Source organism: Colobus angolensis, unplaced genomic scaffold, assembly GCF_000951035.1.
Source record: "Colobus angolensis palliatus isolate OR3802 unplaced genomic scaffold, Cang.pa_1.0 Scaffold400, whole genome shotgun sequence".
Lineage (NCBI taxonomy): Eukaryota > Metazoa > Chordata > Mammalia > Primates > Cercopithecidae > Colobus > Colobus angolensis.
This window is the reverse complement of record NW_012117378.1, coordinates 2,657,162-2,679,604: the sequence shown is the minus strand read 5'-3', so window position 1 is coordinate 2,679,604 and position 22,443 is coordinate 2,657,162. Positions and strand designations below refer to the sequence as shown.

General features: G+C 36.5%; 1 protein-coding gene across 3 annotated transcripts in view; it reads left to right on the top strand.

Annotated features, from left to right (window-relative positions):
* Positions 1–22,443, top strand: part of INPP4B (inositol polyphosphate-4-phosphatase, type II, 105kDa) — an 825,859-nt gene that overhangs the window by 422,405 nt on the left and 381,011 nt on the right. For all 3 annotated transcript variants that reach the window (XM_011955816.1, XM_011955817.1, XM_011955818.1), the window contains 2 exons: positions 5,395–5,611; positions 7,568–7,612. In XM_011955816.1, coding sequence (XP_011811206.1) covers positions 5,521–5,611; positions 7,568–7,612 — 136 coding nt within the window. In that variant the 5' untranslated portion in view covers positions 5,395–5,520. The remainder of the gene's footprint in view (positions 1–5,394; positions 5,612–7,567; positions 7,613–22,443) is intronic.

The window sequence follows — 22,443 nt, the reverse complement described above, 5'->3', positions numbered from 1 at the left end:
TTCTTTCTCATCTTCCTGAGTTTGTCTAGTTTCAATCTTTGAGGCTGCTGACCCTTGGATGAGGTTTTGGTGGGGACATTTTTGTTGATGCTGCTGTTGTTGCTTTGTTTGTGTTTCACCAATCAGCTCCCTCTTCTGTAGGGCTGCTGTGGTTTGCTGAAGCTTCACTTCAGGCCCTATTCATCTGGTTTGCTCCTGCACCTGGAGATGTCACTCGAGGAGGCTGGAGAACAGAAAAGATGGGTACCTGCTCCTTCCTCTGGGATCTCTGACCTCAAGAGGCACTGATCTGATGCCAGTAAGAATGCCCCTATGTAGGGTGTCTGACGACCCCTGTGGAGGTCTCACCCAGTTGGGTGGCATGGGAAGCAGGACCCATTTGACAAAGCACTTTCGCTGTCCCGTGGTGGAGGGGATGTGCTGCGCTGGAGGGAAACCTGCTCTTCTGGGCTGCCTGGATTCCTCAGGGCTAGCAGAAGGAAAGATGTAAGTCTGCTAGTTCACAGTGACTATGGCCACCCCTTTCTCTAGGGGCTCAGGCTCAGGGAGATCAGAGTTCTGTCCCTGAGCCCCTGGCTGGAGTTGTAGGGAGGCCTTGCCCAGTGAGGAGGGATGGGTCAGTGTCTGGCTTAAAGAGGCGATCTGGCCGTAGTCTGCCATAGCTGGTGACTGGGCTGTGGGGAATGCCTCTTGGGACCCTGTCATCCAGCCTCCCTGGCTTCATCAGGGGAAAAGTGTGGCCTGGAGCTTTTGTGATGGCTGCTGCCCTTCCCCACTGGGAATTTAGTGTGTTAGGTAGCTAGCAGCTGCAATGTTGGCTGCTGCCCCTCCCGCAAGGAACTCATAAGGCTTAGACAGCAAACAACAGCAGCAGTGGTGATGCCGCCCCTCCCCCCAACAAGCTTGGCAGACTTAAGCAGATTCCAGTGAAGTGGCTGTTGAGAATCTGCGTGGCTCTGCGGTTGGGACCCTAGGCCCTGGTGGCATGGGTTCATGAGTGGGATCTTCCCCATCTATGGGTTGCACAGTTCCTTGGAAAAAGCAAGGTTCCCCAGGCTGGGTAGCACACTTACTTCCTGCCTCCCTTGTCTGGGTGTGGGGGCTCCCCTGCCTTGTGTGGCTCTCAGGTGGGCAGCCACACCACACTGCTCTTCCTTTTTCTCTCTGGATCATGCCAGCCGCCTATCAGTCCCGATGACAGAACTGGATACTTTGGTGGCTGGTGCAGGATTTGTATGCTCTTTTGCTTCTTTTAGATGAAAGCCTCTGATCACCACTGCTTCTAGTTGGCCATCTTGCCCCCCTACTCCGCCCCCCAATAAATTCCTGTACTTTTTTTTATCTTAAAGGGAGAACTATGTAGGGATTTTTTAAACATTTCATTAAAAGTGATTTTAACTAGAAAAAAATTAAATTTGTGGTAGGAATGGCAAGTTTCATTCTTATTGAAAGGACTTTTTTTCTTCATATTTTGGTCATAATAAGCACTCACTAAATGAGAGCACAAAACTAAACAAAACGAAAGTAAACGAATAGAAGTTTTTAACTTTCTATTCACTACTATTGAAAACACTTGTGTTTAAGTATCTTTATGCTAACTCCCCTTTTCCCTGCTTCTTTTTCTAAGATAGTGTCACTTGTGTGAGAAAAAGGGTCTCACATGACCATGTGGCATGGGACAAATGGAACTGGTGGGACTCATGCTGTTACTGGGTGGATACTTGCTATCCTCCATTGAGACACAGCAATCCTGGCCCAGTCACTGCTCTCCCATCTGGCTAGAGTAACCTGTAGCCTAAGTTTGTCCAACCTGCGGCCCCAGGATTGCTTTGAATGTGGCCCAACACAAATTTGTAAACTTTCCTAAAACATTATGAGTTTTTTTGGTGATTTTTTTTCCCTAGTTTATCAGCTGTCTGGTAGTGCATTTTATGTGTGGTCTAAGACAATTCTTTTTCTTCCAATGTGGCCCAGCAAAGCCAAGAGATTGGACACCCTTGCTACATAGATTGTCCTCTCTCATGCTTTCTGATTAACTGGCCTCATCTTGTCTCTAGATGGCAGAGAAAACCTACTGAGTTTTGGCCATATCCTCTATCTGCTTCTTGGCCTAGAAAGTCAACACTATAACCTCTGCTGCAGGGTCACCATATCCCTTTTATAAGAAACATGTGCTAGGTCTCAGCTCAGCTTCCTTTTTATCCACACGTTGAGAGCCAGTAGTCTTTTCTCAGGTTCATCCATGAGTGAGAGGAGCAGAAGGAAATGCTGGGTTTAAACTGAGGCCGTGTCCCTCTGCCCATCTAATTTTTGGACTCTCTTCCACTCCCAGTAGAAAGTTCAAAGTTTCCACAGGGACAACCTGAAAGATGGCTCCTCCTATATTTGCAATGGAGACAGGACATCCACTTGCCATCCACCAGTGAGTTCTCCTCCCTTCAGGGATTTAAAGTCCTAGAGAGGAGCACCACTCCCTGAACCCTGACTTGGTCTCCCTTACCTTTCTTTGTCTACCTCTGATTTCAACTTCATGGATTTCAAGAGTGTCTTCAGCTCATTATGTAAAAATTTTGGAATTTGACCATCCAGGTACATCACTGTAGTTCACTAAAGGAGAGGTAGAGGGTTTAGCACACCTTGTTTCTTCAAATTTGTTTTGCCATTTTCTACACTGGACTAAAAAATAACATGTCTTGGTCTCTATAGATGACTGTGAGGTAAATAAGTTGCATTATTTAATATTTGCAAAGTGATTGCCCTCATTACAACTTTTTACATGTAATCACTAAGAAATCTGACACCTCTTACTGCTCCTTTCATCTTCTGTACTTTTTATTTTAATCTCTTTATTTTTCTTATTTCTTTTAATCTCTATTTCTGTTTTTTAAAAATCTCAAATTTGATGAGAACTCTGGTATACGACACTATCCCTGAAATATGCTATTAAAAAGGAACCATAACAACTAAGGGCATTCTCCTTAACACCAATCTCCTGTACCTGCAATTTGCTACCAGAACACTAGCTTGATACGAAGATGCTACTTGATTTACCTATCACTAGTGAGGGAACAGCACTGTACTAATATTGAGTGCATCACATTTGCCCCCTCATTACGTAATGTCTCCAGTTTTTCAATGTGTGTTGTTAGTCTTGTCTTCCTAATTAATAATAACCTTCTCGCATGATTTTATGTGTCTGTCAGATTGCCGTTTATACTGTGAGGTATACAAAATATTAACAAATATCTGTTATTGTAGTGGTCAGTAAGAAATATTGTTCAATTAAACGTAACTGAACTGTAACTACCAATCATCTTTTGTCCCTGGGGGAGGGTGAGAGAACCAAGAGTATTATGAGTATGATGACCATTCAGCTTGTACCTCTTCTGAGTAAGATAAAAGATGTGAGAACTGGCCTGAGTAGAACTATACTGAAAAGCTATCTCTTTTAAACATGCTTGTGGTACACAACAACCACAATCTATTATTGTGGAAACAATTTTGCAAGTAGGCACAGAAAATAAACTGTTGTATGTTATAACCATAGGTAAATGCTCTATTTAACAGTGAAAAATGCAGTTACTTTCATGAGCTTTGTGAGTAATTCCTTCTGAAGTGTGTGCTTGGATAACAAGTACCAAATCTTAAGTTTGTCCTCAGTGAAAATAAACGAATATCAAGAGGTTATCTCATAATTCTTGTTTTGTGTATTTAACTTCATTCTCTCTAAAATTGAATTTATTTTCACTTAGCGAATTAGTTTTGCATGGGTAGTATGCTTAAAATGGGACCACATTAATGAGCCTTTGTAGACATCTTACATCAGTCTTCTCCTCCCATCCTCAAATTATACAAGTGCACATATACCGATACACAGAGTTAGACATTTATTTCATTAATTATTCACCGATAGTGTGCTGAAGTGTTATTTTGCTAGGATTCATCATACTGCCTCCTTTTCACCTTTGAAGATGACTGATCAGGATTGTGGATTGAGTCTTTGGTCAAGAAATATAGTGAAGTTAACAAATTATATAGTCCTCACGTCCAAGTCACACATGCCTTGCAGTCTGCTACAGATATTATCTCACTGTTAGCATTTGTCATAGGTCTTTGGGAGAATGTGGTGCTATGAAGTGTGTGTGTTCTTATCAGAAAAGACTTCTAAATTTAATGGTAAAAAAAATTAGGAAGCGTGATCGTTGTTCAAGCTTTATTATTAATTCAAAACATAATTTTTAAATTGATGGATTTGGTCTAATTGATGGTGCAATAGCCTTCTATCCCCAGAAATATTCTTGATTGCATCCTTAGAAGCCAATATGTATTTATCCATAATTTTATTCTACTATTTTCTAAAAATTCAAGAAGCTTTTTGAATTTAATTACTGCCAGATTTTTTCAAACTAGAGCTGAATTATAAATGAAACCACTTTACCAAGAACCACAAAGAGTGAGGCTGTTGGTTTGTGAAGTTTGAGACCTTATTAATATTCCAAACCAAACTTGACTACTGCTACCTCATTACATGGCATTGGACAGATATTGAAATATTTTTAAACATTTTAGTTCAGCTGGTAACTTGATTTAAAACAACATTGATTTTTTAAAAAATTTATTCTTGGTCATATATATCATGCTAAATATCAAAATGAATTTGTAAGTATTTGAGGCTGTCTGTATGACAGAGTATTAAATTCTTGGAGTGTCTTTCTTTCCCCATGCTAATTTTCATCAATTTTTCTATTGCTTTCATTTCCCGTTGAGCTTTAGCTTTTTAGAAGAATGATTCATTCTTTTCAGCATATACCATGATCATTAAACAATTACACCTTTATCAAGCAGAGCAGCAAAAGACTCCATGGATAATAATGAGGTTGGAAACTCTCCTGTATAACCTGTTGGCTCATCTTGGAAGAAGAATGTTATGCCAAATTATTTTTTATGTGGTCAGTAATAATGTTCTAACAAGGGTGGATGGAGAGATGAGCATAAAGGGCAATTCTAATGGAAAGAACGATAGTAATATTCGTCTTGCCAAAACATGGTAATGTCTTGACAAGATGCTACATGCTCTTGCTGCTAAATTAGGTTTTATACTAAGTTAGCAGCCTCTACAGCTATCTGCTATCTTTCAGAATGAACTAGAAGAGAAATAATATACCTGTCATGTTTTAGAAATCTTTCATATGACTATGTAATAATTGCCTTGAGAATACCTATTAAACCTAGACTTTATGATGCGTTAATTGTGTGGAATGGTCCTGAAAGTATGAGTGGAGTAGGCAGGAAGAAAGTTTATTTGAATGTAGTTGCAGTCTCTACCTACCTTTAATTTTTAGCTTTGTACTGAACTCCAATATGACTGAAATTTTAACTTTTGATGTTTCCTAGGTACAGAATTTCAGAGTGGGACATCAGATCTTTAGTGTGAAGATACATCTACATTAAACCAGAAATCACTGGAAGTGACATTGCGACAAGAAAATTTGGAAAATTTTAAAACTGTGAAGGTTGATCATGGAAATTAAAGAGGAAGGGGCATCAGAAGAAGGGCAGCACTTTCTTCCTACAGCCCAGGCCAGTGATCCCGGAGACTGTCAGTTCACAAGTAAGTATGTGTGTATCCCTCCCTGTTTTTGCATCTAAAGATGCAAATTGGGTCGACGAAACATACACATATATATATGTATTCATAGATTCATAGGAACTTCGGTTCTAACAAATGGCATGAAATTACCTAAATATTTTTTCCTTTGCACTATTTACCTTGGTGGTGTGAGTGTATGATATGCCTCTCATCTTTTGTCTTGGGTAAGATAGATGATAATCCATGAAACGGTTAAATATCAAGTAACAAGATCAAAGCTCTTGAATATATATTAAGAGCCTAATACTTTTTAAGTATACCTTCTAGACACTAATACTTTCTAAGAATAACTTCTATTGGTATTTATATAATCTTATATGGGAATATTTTTTATACTGTAGAAATTCTCTCTTTAAACCCAAAAGGAAGTTAAGTTGAAAGCATTAAGAAAAAAATGGTTACACTGGAAATTTAGACTGTCACTGCCATACCAAAGAGCACTAAGCCACAAATACAGAGCCAGTGGAAATTTGGTCAAGGTTGCATGTGAACATTAAAATTCATTTTTTATTACTCAAGTAATTAAAATCATTGGAAGAATTGTATGTTTGCTTTTATATTTAAAATTCTAGGGTTTGGGTTTAATAGTTTAGCATGAATTATGCCTTTTTCTTTTCTTTTCAGAAGATTCCTATAGTCCAATTATTTAACACTGGCCAATATATGCCTAACCTTCTCTTTTAATTTACATTATAAAGCTAATCTTTAGAAAATTATATTGGTTGGAGGCATTTTTGAGAAATTTGGTTGTCAATGTTTAAAGCAGAGTTAATTGTTAATGACCTTTTAAAAAAACCCAGACATTTCAAGTTCACAAAAGCCTACCTAATGATTGTCACTTTAACCTCTCTTGAAAAATCTAAAAATTGTTAACCAAAGCAATTGCTAAATATCAGCAGAAGAAAAAAATATACAGTTACTGTGCAAAAATAAATAAGTAAATAAATAAATAACTGTGAATAAAAAGCAGTTCATTTTTGTACAAAAGGGTAATTCTTAAAATGTATTAGTGACCAAATGCCAGTAAATTTAAATAGTATCTGATGAATGCACCAGCAAAAATAAGCAAAGAAAGGATTTCTATAATATTCTTTCATTTATTGCTAAATAGTTTACTTTTCCATACATGTTAGTTTTATTTATGTGGCCACCCTTGAGTTGTAACAAATGGCATCCCATTCATACATCCAGTCATCCAACTCTTGTTTAGGGAGCTTCTACACTGTGTGTGGTCTTCAGGCATCTACCCATATCACTTCCCACAATCTGATCACTCTACCTTCTAGCCATTAGATGGTTCCATTTCCGTACCTTTGTCCCCAGACTCACTTTCCCTCCTAGTTCATCTTAAATTATTTAGCCATCTTGTTATATTTTTTAAACATTGCTAACCGAAAGAATGGAAACATTTTATAAAATGTTGGTTTGAGCTATTAATAAATTAGTAGAATAACCAACACTATAATGTCCATCATAACCTAGCTGAAGATACCTTTTTTGTTATTGATTTACTATTTACAGCAGGTCAGAGTGGCTTGGAAAAAATCCATTTAAGAGAGTATTTTGGTAAGGGGATTCTTTATGAAGGATCCACTTCTGTCTACATTGCATCCAAAAGAAACACAGTTGTAAAATATGTTTTCTGTTTGCCATGGCTTACAAAAACAACATTTCTTGGTTTCTTTATAAACATAGAGATAAAATGACCAATCAAATCTTAAGTCACATCTAGTTCTGCAACAAATATTATGCCCTGCCCTGAGAACTGATTATTTATAGGCCTGATAAACCAAGTTTATTCATTCTGCCAAATAATGTATTTATTCATTCTGGTCACAATGAAGCATAGTAATATATATTGACATATTCTTGATAATTAGATGTTTTTAAAGCTGAATTTGCATCTATTATTTATAGGTATCCAGAAGACTCCACATGAACCACAGTTGGAATTCATCCTTGGTAAGAAATTCCATCTTATTTGTATCAATAAATATAAGAATTTGTGTAGTATTTTGCAAAGTATAGGTACATTGCTTACATCAATACATATTTTACAAATTTTTATGAACATTGTTCTGTTTTTAAAATTGTTCTATAAGGTAGGTGTTATTTTCTCCAAATTTATAGGAATTAACTTGCTGCCCAAGGATACAGGGTTCAGTGGTGATAGTTTTGCCTCTCAACCAGGTCTACGGATCACACATTCCATGCCCAGCACTCATTCTAACATAGTGACTGCATTTTGTTGCTAACCAACATTCCTGCAACTCTGTTTGTCTAATTTTCTATACCTGGGCTGGAGATTGGCCACCTATAGTTTGTCTTTGTGTTCTTTATGGCATTTCCAGGATTCTTGCCTATTTCTGTCTTATTCAAGAACATTCCCTGAATCTTCCATATTGATTTTTGTGAACATGCCAGTGACATGTGAGAATTTAACTTTCAATCAAGCTTTGACTTGTTTAAGCAACTCTAAATATCTGTCACATATAAAAATTTGTAACTTTGTCCAAGGATGAATTAAGTGTGCATTCTGAGACCAGTCCACTACTTAACTAATGAGTGGAAACTACTTTATATTTGAATTAAGTATGACTGCAAAAATACCATTAGGAAATTAGCTACCAAGTACTTAAGGTAAAAATGTGGTTCATATGCACTATATAGACTGGTCTTTTTTTCCCTTTCATGGTTCTGAATTATTTTGGAAAGACAGTAGTATTTTTACATTTTATTTTAAACTAAGTTTTATAGACTAATACATGCACATATTCAATTTCATATACAGAGACCACATATAGTATTATAGTATAAACATTTTTACATGTTAACATATATTTTCTAAAGTTTGGGGAGCAAATTGAAATTTGAAATACTAAAACCCAGTATACATACATATAGAGGATGTATACTGGGTTTTAGTGGTTGGCATTTCTAAGTATTTTAGGAACATGCATTTTTATTATGTTTTATATTTATATTTTTTGCTAAAAATATTTTATTTTAAAATATAACTTATTGAGACCATAGTTGATATGTAATTCATTTTTTGACATTCTTTGTTACAAATATAGCTAAAAATGTGCTATAAATATTAAGGACTTAAATTTTTCCAGGTATTGAGAAACAGGCAGAAACGTGAAAAACTCAAGAAAATTTTATAGTATCAAAAATGAAGCTATTCTTTTTTTCTCTCTCTCTTTCTCTAGAGAGCTTTCAGATTGTATCAGATATAAAAAAACATGTTTTTGGAAATGGAGCTGAAGAGCAAAAGAAAGGCTACGCACTCTTCACTCTTACTACTTGAGCTTACATCTATCCATCTTTCATTTTTAAGAGAAGAAACTCACTTTTTACATTTTTGACAGTACTTCTGAAAAGTGAAGTTTCGTTAGAGTGGTTTGATGTATTTCCAAGCACAAATAAAGCTTTCTTGTTTGCCTGCTAGAGAAAGAGGGAATCTGAAGAAGCAGAAGCAATTAGGGTGGCAATTGTCAGGCAAATGTGGTGGCCAGCCTTCAAGAAATGGCATACCTGAGCCAAATACCTGTCTTCTAGTGCAATTAAGAGAATCTATCTTGTTCAAAGACTAACTATGCTGTTTGTTTAGAAAGCCAAGTAAATTTCAGTAACAACACTATCATCATTTGTATTTCCGTTTTTGAATCACAGAAATTAGCAGCTGCAAGAATTTATTCATAATAATGTTCTTCCAGTATAAAAAACTTCAATTTCCTTTTTTTATATTTATTTTTAAAATATGCTAAGAAACAACACCAAATAATTCTATCTTATCAAATGGCAAGAAATGCTTGATTTGATGAATGTTTTTTCTTTTTTTGGAGATGGAGTCTCGCTCTGTCGCCCAGGCTGGAGCAAGCTCCGCCTCCTCGGGTTTACGTTTACGCCATTCTCCTGCCTCAGCCTACCGAGTAGCTGGGACTACAGGCGCCCGCCACCTCGCCCGGCTAGTTTTCTGTGTTTTTTAGTAGAGGCGGGGGTTCACCGTGTTAGCCAGGATAGTCTCCATCTCCTGACCTCGTGATCCGCCTGTTTCGGCCTCCCAAAGTGCTGGGATTACAGGCTTGAGCCACCGCGCCCGGCCTCATCTAATTTTTTTTAATGAAATCTTTGGTATTTGATTCTCTACTCTTAACCAAAATATTCAAATTATTTAGGAATTTCAATGGCCTTGCTTTTTAAATTAGGAAAGCAGCCACACCGACCAATTTGTTAGATACCATCTCGCTTTGTATAAGTTATTTTCCATCAAGGATTTGTGTCTGCTTTGTTTGTGTGCTCCTATATAATAATTATATCTTGTTGAAGTTCCTCTGCTTATTGAGTTCCTCTGCTGAAGTTCCTTACTTATCCAAATAAGTAAGGTAGTAGGTACTTAGTCAACTGAGCAAGCTAATTGGCTAAAAGCATCTTGAGCACAAGATAAGCATGTACTGAAAAACTGAGTATCTCTTGTCCATTGTTAACTGTATTTCTAAAGGTTGGCTGCGTTTAAATTAAATAATTCACCCCTACAACTGCAACTCTGTTTCCTCATATTTTGTTTCTTCGAGTGTATCAATACTTTTTTTTTTTCCACAAAGAAAGAAATAGTTAAAAACCTAAGAGAACACTGAGTTTGTTTATGGTTTAATGAAATTGTTTTGATTTCAATAAAGTTGGCATTTAAGAAGAAGGATCATTTCTTAAAAACTAAGGACATTTCTTTATGGAAACAATTGTGGAAAATGTATGAAGAAGACTGATCTTGACAATTATATAAAATACATTTCTGTGAACTACTTTAAGGTTTTTCTCCTGATAATTATTCACCTCCACTTATTATGTCTAGAGTCAATAGAATGCTTTTGAGAATGTCTTCATATTTTATACGTACATCACATATACTATAAATCCAAAACAATAGATACTAATACCTATTAAATACATAGGAAAGAATGGCATGCATATGTTTGCATATGCGTTCCATGTGTTCTTTCCTTGACACTCTGAAGTAATGTTCTTGAAATTAATTTATTCCTTGATGGCTAATACTCAATGCAAGCCAAATGACCAGATACGGGATACAATAAAAGATACATTTTGTACATGTCAACAAGCTTTGGGGTTGATTATGGTAGGAATGGGGGCTTGGAAGCTAGAGTGAAAGCCTTAATAAGCACAGGTCATTTGCTCATCTAAATTATATTGGGAGAGGCATAGAAAACCTATATATAAAATCATTTCAGATAGTGTTAAGTTCTATGTAGCCAGAAAGATAGGCCACTGGATAGAAAATATCTGGGGGAGAGGTACTTGACTTGAACGAAAGAGAGATTACTTTAGATATAGAATTCAAAGAAGACCTCTATGTGCTTATGCAGGGTATGGATACTAATTTGGATATTGTCCATATTGATCCTAAGAATTGGGTGACTTTCCAAGTAGGAGGGGACGAGCTATACTAGACATTTAAATAACACATAATAGGGTTCTTATAATGGGAATATTGGGATCGAAGGGTAGTAAATTAGGTTAGTGATTTGACCGGGAATGAAACCAAGTTACACGTTGTTCTGGTTTTGAGGTAAAAAAAAAAAAAAAAAAAAAAAAAGCCACAGGGAAAATGGCAAGATAGTGGAGGACCATTTGCTGGGCTACTGAAATCCCAAGATCAGAGTAGGACAATTACAGGATAGACTACATGCTGAGCCAGTGAGATCTTACTCTCATGCTTCTTGTATTGTCCCCTCACTTTCACCTTTAACTAAGCTGCAGCTATCTGAATAATGGGATCAGGCCTGGTGATTGGATGCTGCCGAACATCTAGTGAGTAAAGGATGGAGAGATATGGGATTTGAAGCCAACAGATTGTTAGATCTTTTGCCTTTTGTGGAGCTGTTTTCTTTTAAGAATCCATATATTATGTGTAGAATAATTTTCTTCAAAAAATTTTTTCTCTTAAATTTAAAATGTGCTGACTGCTTCACCATAGGTTTTACTGGCACATAAAATAGGAGTAACCTGTGATTCAAATTATTTAACAAAGCCTTTATTTCTCGGTTTTCTCTAAAATGGGTAAATCTACATTAGCTGCTATAATTTTATATTAATATAGCAAAAATTATCACAAAAATAAATAATAGGCAATGTAGAAACACATCATAATTATATCTAGAATGTGGCCATCCATCGTACATTTTTAGACATATTTAACCCTCTTTTTTTCTGTTTTGCCATCTCATTCCCTGGCTTTTCTTCTATGTCAAATTCAGGAGGGATGAAAGAAAGTAAAAGCCACTGTATTTCATCCCCAACTCAGAGTTGATCAGCATAAGTTATTGTTTAATTTTTAAAGTGAAACATACGTTCATTAGATAGGATATTAATCAGTCATTAAAAATCATTTATCAGAAGGATATTTCATCACACAAAAGAATATGAAAGTTTTAAAAGCAGGATAACAAACTATATGCACAATATGGCCTTTATTTAACTATGTGTGTCTCTGTGTGCAAGAGAACAAAATTGGAAGGTGTGTGTATCTTCAATCATGGTTCTCATCAGTTGGTAGAATTTTTATTTCCTTTGTTACGCTCTTCTATATCTTGTAAAGTCTTTGCAAACTACACATGTAAATTTCATAATCAAGTGTTGTTGTTTTTAATAAATAACCTGAATGCACTGAGCAAGAAAAGTGGCATATCTTAAGAAGTAAAATTCTGCTTTTTGCCTTTAATTAACTCTAAATAGAATTAGAGAAATTAAACTACTACTCTTAAAATCATTAAAAATCATTTAACAGCTAAACTATTTCCTAGGGTACCTAAGAACATTAGGGATTGCGTAAAAATTTTATGAGAAAGAGTAGTCACTGAGGCTAACTAAGGAAGACTGACTAAAGCCAATTTTTGAAGAAAGGGAACAGGATTAGAATAATTAGAGGAAAGGAGAAATTACATTCTAGAGCAGGAGAGCTGTATGAGCAGATGGTTGGTGTTTGGAACAAGATGAAAGCTCCAAATTCAGAACATACAAAAAAGACACACAATAAATAATTATTTATTATACAAGCTACATATAGAAAGGCCCACCATCTTGTATTTCTAGAAGGAAAATGAAAGTAGTATTCTCCTCAAATAGGATTCTTGATTCATCTACATCCTGATCCTTTGGGAAGAGTGGTATATATTAAAATGTTTTTAATATATAAAAAATACATAAAGGTGTTTTTAAATAGGAAATTAACTTCATATTCACTCTGTAAGCCACCACTTGTAGAAGGTCTGTTTTTTCTATGGAAGTGGATGGTTGAAAGAAGCGTCATGTAGATATGCAATTCAGTATACGTCTGTACCAGGTAAATGATGTGTACCATTCTAGAGTTTAATGATTAAAATTCAGTTTTTTCACAACAATATGTCCCAGTACAATGACAAGAAGTCCTCAGGCAGGTTAATTCAAATATTATACTGGCTATAAATAAGGAGTGCTTATCCCCTTTGGTGGTTAAGGCTTTGTCCAGGAGAGGGCTGATTCTAAATACTTTGTCTGTTAGGTCATGTATTAAATAATGTGAACTGACTTTGGATTTTGTATATGCAGGTACTGTATTTTAATAGCCCATTTAGGGGGGGAAAAAAAGATAAAATCATATGCTCAGTTTTCTGTGCTCGGTATTTAAAAATGTATAGAAATGTGCCCCACTGACAATCTGCACAAGAAAATGTTTCATCTCTTTACAGACACAGCATTTACAACTTGCAAGGGCCTTCATTAACCTGCATGTCAGGTCCATTTATACTTTATAAATTGCTATAAATCAGGCATTGTTTTATATGTTTTTCTAAAAGGAAAAATCATAGGAGGCCCAATTTATGAATTATCTTCTATGTTCACAGTCCTACTCTCTTGCTGGTCTATGTTCTATAAATAATTATAGAGCTCTAACTTTTTTAAAACTCCAGTGGGAGAATGGAGGGTTTTAGTATATCTTCCTCAGTATTTTTACCTTCTACATGGTATGCTAGCTGAAGGGAATACCAAGAACAGAGGTATATTTTCACATTTATTCTATTGATAAAACTCTTACTTCACCACATGGGATGCGATAAGAGAAGCAACTGCTAAGAATTAAACAAGGCCTGTGCTTGCCTTATTTTATATTTTGTTGCCTCATTAAAAGTTGATTGCCATCTATTTTCTTGATTTTTTTTTGTATTTTTTTGTTTGTTTGTTTTATGTTTGTTTGTTTGTTTGTTTTTAGACTGGGTTTCACCCTGTCACACAAACTAGTGCACAGTGGCATAATCATAGCTCACTGCAGCCTCCAACTCCTGGGCTGAAGCAATCCTTCCGCCAGCAGCCTCCCGAGTAGCTAGGACCACAGGTGCTCATAACCATGCCTGGCTAGTTTTTTTAATTTTATTTTTTGTAGAGAGGGAGTTCTCACTATGTTGCCCAGGTTGGTCTTGAACTCCTGGGCTCCAGTGAATCTACCACCTCAGCCTTCCAAAGTTCTGGGAGCACAGACATGAACCACCACACCTGGCCTTCTTGCTTCTTGTAGTATAACACATCCCTTATAAAACATTGGATTTCCCTGAACTACCATTTTCTGGGCGCCTTCTAATGACAAGTCATTGTTCAAAGCCCTAGGAGGACACAGCAATAACTACCATTTTTTCAGCATCTATTATGGGCTTAACTTTACAAACAGCATGTCATGTATTTCTCACCACAATTCTACAGGATAATAATATTAAAAGTAACTAACATTTATTGAGTGCTTACTTGTTTGCCATATGCTGTTCTAAATAATTTACATATATTAATTACTTCTTATTTCATTATGAGTAATTGCTCTTTTATCAACCCTGATTTCTATGTAAGAAAACTTAAATATAAACAGGTAAATAGCCTAAGCTTTGAACCCAGGAGTCTGAGTTCATAACATAATATCTCCTCCCATATTGTCATTACTGGACAGATTAAGAATCTTAGATTCTCAAAGGTCTACTTTCTGAAGATCTTACAGAAGTTGAATGATGGAGTCAGGATCTAAGCTGAGTTTTGTCTGATTCAGAGGCTCCTGCTTTTAACCATCAGTCAATATCCCCCTCCTCATTGATTCGTACTTCCTAGGAGTTTTCAGGAGGTGATGAGGATAAACAACTTTAATAATGTCAGGCAGATTGTGATAAGGGCAAAATAAAGGCATAAGCCAAGAACTATAGAAGGGCTGAGCAAGTATAATTCATTATAACAATGGCATCGAAAACAGATCTCAACGGAGGAGGCATTTGGACCAAGTCTTAAAGAATGAGCAGGATTTCAGTTGGTTTAGGAGGAACACAAGAGAGAATTCAGAAAAAAAGAAATAGAAAAGTACATGAAATCCTAGAGCTCATTTTCCAAGGTGATGCATTTAATGCTCATTTACATTTCCCTCTTTATTGCTTATAATTCCACTCTAAAATAAATTAAAGCTCTAGAAATTCTCTTGCAATATTCTGTAATTGTCGCATGTATATCAGAGACTCATTTTAAAATTCTAAATGAACACAAGTCTTTAAACATTTTTATTGCCACCAAATTATATGTAGGTATCATGATGTATTGAGTCTTACTGCCTCTGGAGCTGTGCTAGATGAAACTCAGAGGAGGCTCAGGCCATGCTGAGCTGGACAGAGAGGACTTTTTAGGCAGGCTGTGCCTCTAATTGCCTACTTATGTAGGCAATAATTTTCCCATTGAGCCTTTCTTTGAGCTATGTCAATTTTGAGAGCATTGGATAACTAGCAGTACTTTCGAGGAGATATTTTTCAGAACAAGCATTCACCAACAACTCAACAACAAAAATAAAGACAATAAATAGAAATGGATTTGCATTCCAGGCTGAAACTGAGCCTAAGTAGGGAGGCAGTATAGCTTCCAACTAAGAACTAGGAGTATGATGCCAACTTGCTAGTGTTTGAATCCTGTCTTTGCTACTCTATAGTTATAAGGCCTTAGAAAAATTTCCCAATGTTTCTGAATCTCTATTTCCTATCTGGAAAATGGGAAGGATATTACTATTTACCTTATAAAGTTCTTATGATGATTAAATGAATTAGTGTAAGTGGTTGGTTAACGTATGATTAATATTTCCTTGAATAAATCACTTTGTCACACTCCAAACTTCCTTGAGCAGGGAGCCTAGCCACTGCCCTTTTGTGCATAGTAATTGCCATCACTTGCTAAACACCTTCTAAGCGTAAGACATTAAACACTTTTGACATTTTCTCCTTCGTTCCTATTACAGGCTCCACAGTTGCTTCCCATTACCTATGTTTCACAGACAAGTTCATTCACTTGTGTGAAGGCATATGTCTAGAATGTAGAGCAATCTGGATTTTAATTCCAAAGGCCATGTTCTTTGTGGTTTATGATTAAAAGCACAGGAATGGGAAAGAGAACAGCAATAAAAGGTTATATAAGGCCTATATGAGGTTTTTGTACTTCTGATATAGTTATTTAATTGAAAGAAGAGAAAATGAACCAATTAGAGCTTCTTTACACATCTGTCGGGTGGATAGTGGTTTTCTGGTGACCAAGATTTAGCATGTTCTGCAGTTGGATTGTAGCCTGTTCTTAGTGACGTTGGTCTAAATTCTCATTTGGTGCACCCTGCAGATATGAGATATGATACATCAATTAATAAATGAGAAGTATATAAGACCTCAAACTTCCTTCCCACTTCTCCTGCCAAGACTATATCATTTAACTGAACTGTGTTGACATAAAATAGATCTATTCTTCTTGTCATGTTTATTTATAAGTAATACATTGTAGGAACTTTTTAATTACGGTATGTGTTTAATCAGGTTAAACTTCACAGGCTTAAACTGATTATTCAACATGGATTTGAGCAAATTGTTTATTAGTTATTTTTTCCTAAATGTTTCCTTTATGCTTTTTTTTAAATTTGTCTTTCATCCATGACCAACATATCCCATACAGTTTATTTCTATTTCTGTGTGGTTTACCTAATTACTTTCTCCCTCCATTGTCTAATTACTGAGAGCATTGGTCACTGAAACAGGTCTCTCTATGCAGCATCTGTTGCTACTTAGGGGTAACTGAGGAATCAGGACTACCTCAGGGCTTTGTTTATCAGATGTTTTTGCTTTCTGTAAAATCAAAAGCCACCAGGGTTGGGAGAGAGAGAGGTCGCCTGATGCTGCTGTCTGTGTGGTTGAAGTTTGTCAGTCAGTTTTCTTGTTGAGCAGATGGCATCCAAATGTATCCTAAGTTACTTAGGGACCATGCCATGGGGACATGAAGAGACCTAATGGAGTGCAATGCAAGATTAAAGATAAGTTCTCTTACATTTCTATTGTACAAAACAGTCTTTCCCCAAATGTTTCTTATTTGAATTTTTGTAGTTGGCAAAGACAATGTTATTCCTATTTTGTAGTGGAAGAAACTGAATCTTTGAGTGGTTAAGTGACTTGCCTGCAGTGACATTTCTGGTAGAAAAAAGCCCAAAGCTTAAGTTCTCTGTCCCTTACTCCTCCATCACCTCTACCAATGACAAAGAGATTATTCTCAGCTGTTATCCAGTGATAAGGTGGCAGAAGTCAGTTTGAGCATGTGGGTATTCCAGGTCAAAATTTGTTCAAATTTAGAATGTCAGTTTTATCCCAATGCAAATTACTTTTCCCTCTAAGCAATTCCAAGGTCCACAGCTTTAGGGAATATTTATAAGCCTTTGTTTTCAAAATTTGTAACTCTTGCTCTCACTTTTCCACAGAGCTTTCTATTCCCATATTCGACTGGCTACCAGATAACACCACTCGCTTGTTTAGGAGATGTTTTAAAAATTTTAAGATGGCTAAAACCTGAGTTTTTAAATCACTACTTTTTTCTTTAATTCCCCCATGATCTCTATCTCCATAAAGCACACCACCATCCACTTAGTTACTCAAATCCCCAAACCATAATGCCTTCTTGATTCTTCTTTTTCTCTAACCTCACATTAAATCCATCATCAAGTCCTGCAAGTTCTAGGTTGAAAATATATTCTGAATTTCACTGCCTCTTTCCATCCCCACCACTGTCCTTCGATTACAAGCCATTGTGAGCTCTCACCCGGGCCAGCAGGCAAGTCCTCGTGAGTCTGTTTCTATTCTTGTCCCTGCTCAGTCTCTTCCTGATGGAACAGCCATTCTTCTAAAAATATAAACGTAACTTCTTTACTCCCCTAGTTAAGATCTTCCAATGGCTTCAATTTTACTTAGAATAAAATCAGAATGGGTCTTAGGAAGCAGGCCATTCTCACCTTACCTTGTGTTAAGTTTCTAGCTCACTCTCCATCAACCCATGGGGCTTCTTTCTGCTTCTCAAATAGGTCAGATGTTTGGGTCTTTGTACTTATTGTCCCCCCTCAGCTGGTTCCTTGGTATGTTTTAGGTCACAGCTCAAATGCCACCTCATCAGAGAACATTTGCCTGATCCACCAGCCCCTAACACTCTCAAGTTTATTACACTGTTTAGAATTCTCATTGTTTTTTAAAAAAAATTTCTTGTCATACTAAACTATAAGCACCATAAAACAGGGAATTTGTTTTCTTGTTCAGTGCTGTGAAACTGTTACCTAGTAGAATCATATTGGGCACATTTGGACACTCAATAAATATCTATGGGCTGATATGCATGAATTCCATTGCTTTATCCTCACACATTTATTCATAAAATAAATCAATATATTTATATGTTCCCTTGAAATGTTTCATAATTACTGCCAACACAATTATTTGTAAAAAGTAATGCTTTTTAAAATTTCAAATGAATATAATTATTTAACTTTTAAATTTTCATTGTTTGCAAATGAATATATTATATTTTAGAGAAATAGAGTCTTTTGGCCTTGGGGTTCTTTTAGGGAAAATTGACAAGAAGAATCAGCTTATAGGCTGAGGTGAACAAGTTGAGTTCTATAATTAGACTGCATATCTGATGACTGCATACCTGTGTAGAATTGGGGAGCCAAAATTCTTGCAGTGTAACCTGAAGATTCCTATGTTATGACAGCATCAAAGAAGCAATCAGTCTTCCTGCAGAAATGTTCTTAAGAACAGACATATACAAATAACAATAAGAACAGACAACTGAAATAATAGAAATAGACTGACAGGAGGAGATTTGAGCTTAAATTTTAGCTTACAACATGTGCCCCTGAGGGAAGTCAGGGCCAGGCTGATATTTGGACTGCCAACTTCAGAGAGCCTTTGGATCCTGACTCTGCCTCAAAAGTTCTGAAAAATTCATCATTCCTGGGTCGTTTTGCAGACTAAATCAGACAGCATCCCTAAAGCGCTAAGAATAGTGCTAAATGTGTAGGTGATTCCCTAATGATATTCTAATTGTTATCTTGGGTTAATCCCTTTCTATCCCTGAAACTCTGATTCCTTATCTGTAAATTGCAGATAATAATTCCAATTTTGCAAGTTGTTTGAGCTAATATAGATGAAATTGAGAAGTATATTACAAATACATTGTTAGGAATTTAATACATTTTTTCACACATTTTATTTAATTAGATCCACACAAGCACTAAGTGAGAATAAACATAATTATCATCCCCATTTCCAGATGAAGATACTTAAGACTCCATAACAAACCCAAAATCACACAGTCAGGACTGAATCTATGGCCCTCAACTTTTGGCAATTTGGAATGTAGAGCAAGTAAGAACTGCCAAGAAGAACTTACAGAGAAAGTGCATCATATTCTCATCTTGCCTAGGCTACAGTGCATCCTGGAAGAGGTTCTTTTTAATTTAATTTGAGTAGTGAAAACTACTCTTCTGTTCTGAAACTTTCTGTATGCCTAGGGCTCTGAAGCCTTTTACTTTGAGCTAGCAGCCACTCTGCTGAGCTTTCATTTGAAATGCTCTTCCTGGAGATCCCAAATATTCCGAGAAGTATGCTCTTTTTCCCTTCAAACACTGATCCTCTTAGAACTACTCTTTCCCATGAAGTTGTCTGATCTAGGTTGCTTTCATAAACTGTTGAATTGGTGGATTTTGTTCCAAATAATTAAGACCTTCTGCTTTCCAGCCAGCCCAGATTTGCTTTCTCACTTATAGACTCCTCCTTCTCTTAGTTCTTATATCCTGGATCACTAGTCATTTCTAGCTTTAGCTTATCTGTATGAACCTTGTTTTATTTCCTGTGAGTCAACTATCTTATGACAGAAGAATCGACACCCTCAAAGCCCTAGTTAGTCAAATGAATATTGAGATTTTCTTTTGCCTACACAAAATCACACATGATTGATGACTGAAGCGAAACTGGAGTTATCTTCTTGAAGCGCTTCAAAACTGGTTCTTTCCCAAAGGATGATCTAGATGGAGACAATAAAATGAGAAGCTCATTATGCCCCTAGAACCATCTATTTTTCTCATTCTTCCCTATTCCTCTTACCTCCTAATCTCTTTTTATATGTCTTCAATTTAATAATTTAATTCTACTGGTAAAATATTTAGCATTCGAGCAATAGCAGTTTTCTAAAAACAGTTAGCTTGACACATAGCCACTAAGCCCAAAACAAATTTTCAGGAAAAAAAAAATTACTTAAATAATTTTTAACCTTAATTTAGAAACCAGTTCCTAAAATTCAAGCCCTTAACTGCCATCCGCACAATGCAATTCTCTTGAAATATTTTGGCTGGAGAAAGCATGCTCAGGATTTGGTAAAACCCGGACCGTGAGTCAGTGTCTTGTATGTGAAGTCATCTGGATTGAACAGCTGCCTCCCAGTCTGCTTGCTACCTCCTGCCCAAATAGATTACCTCAGGAGACTTTCAGCTCCTGTAGACAACATTCCAGGTCCCTATTTTCTTCATTCTCTCTCAAACTCCTAAATACCTGCGTGACACCATTTTGTGCACTCACTCGGAGTCCAGCCACCTTGAGTCCACTCCCCTTAGCCATCCACCTTTGGTAAATGAAGCCCTGACTTTCCTGCCACCCTTTCTGTAACCTTTCTCCAGCAGCCACACTGGCCTCATCTTTTGGTTCAGAGGTAGATCAGGGAAGCGGTCCCTCCCCAATAACCTATGTGCACTGCTGAATCCACTGATGGGCCATATGCTTGTACTGGACAGAAATCCTATTGGCTCCCATATCAGTGGTAGATGTTCAAAAAAATGTTGCCACCTCGGACCCTGAAGAAGGGGTGGTAAAGGCTTAATTAAGGTGGTTCCTTGCATTTCTTTTTCCACTTACTTCTTCAGCCCAATCCTAACACTACAGGTTTCCATGAACCGACTCACAATATTGCTTTTAGTATTCAGGGGGACCTGCTTTCCTTCTTGGAATAACATTTTCATCCTTTCTTAAGCAGCACATATGTTCCCGCTGAAAAGAGCAGCAGAAAGCTGCAAACACTTGTTGTTTCCAAAGTGGAACTTGGATTTGGAGCATGAACAAAAAGAGCCAAGTCTGAATGCAACGATAGGCGGTGCTAGGCCAGCTTAGAATTTATGGCATGAAGTGTGGGATATCAAAACCAGAAAAGATGAGGGCACAGACTTGTTTTTATTTCAATTGCTTGAAGATGGAGTCTCAGCCACCTAGGTAGTATTCATGAAAGCAAAACAAAATAGGATTTTCTGAGGACTAACCTGAGAAACTAAAGGAGCAGGACATAAGCTTGAGAATGGGAGTCTTCTGGTACTGACAACAGTGATTTGAACCAAATTTGCTCTTTTCATATGCAAATAAGCTGTCTGCTGTACAACTGGTATCTTCATTTCTCCCAGCACAGACAATCCAAGAGCATTTCCCGTGAGCACCATTGTTCCAGGCAGAGGTTGTGTTGTTTTTCTTTCCCTCTTGATTCTTCAGTGATACTTAAATTGAGAATTGGTACTGGGTGTGAAGTTTATTTTAGTATCAATAATACTCCCAGCTAGAGAAGTGAATTTTATCTTCTCAGCCATTTTTTTTTCTTTAAAAGGCCAGCACATTTCTATTTAACACACACACAGACACACATAAAATATGGTGACATGTTTTAATATTGTTCTGTTATAGGATGGTACAAAAATAACAAATTTTATTTCAGGGTTTATTTCTCAACAGTCTGAATCTAATATTTTACTTCAAGGAAATCAGTTTAATTTACAAGTGAATCAGTTGTAAAGAAATTTAGGAGCATTGGTGCTCAAATTTCAATGTGACAAGAATTCTAAAGCAATATTTCTACAACAAAATCTCTTAAATTCTCTCTTGCAAATTATCACCTATATTCCTCAATAACTCTGTCATCTGTTTTCTCCCCATGGTATTAGATTCATCCTTTCCTCAAGTTTTATTTGGATTCTATTATCAGAGTGTTGATAGTCTTAAAATTCTTGTTGCAAAGCTGAATCACCATTGAATATGCAGACAACCAGACTAAGCAGAATGACATTATTGAAAACAAATTAACTCAGATTGCTGAATAGTAAGCTATTGGTTAAATAAAAAGATAGTATTTATCCTTGAGCCAAACAGTGTAACCACAAATATTGACTGGCTGGTTAGTTAAAAATTTGAGTATGGAACTAATGGAACTGTAAGGCAGCAGAAGGCGTGTTGTTCCATACATGGGCTAACACAAGGAAAGAGCCTAAGGCCAATGTTTTCTGGCACATATTAAGCATTTAGCAAATTATGCTTCCTGCCACTCCTCACCTTGTTTGCATGTTTTATATATTATCTTTAATAATAACCCTAAATATGGAAAATATTAACATTTTA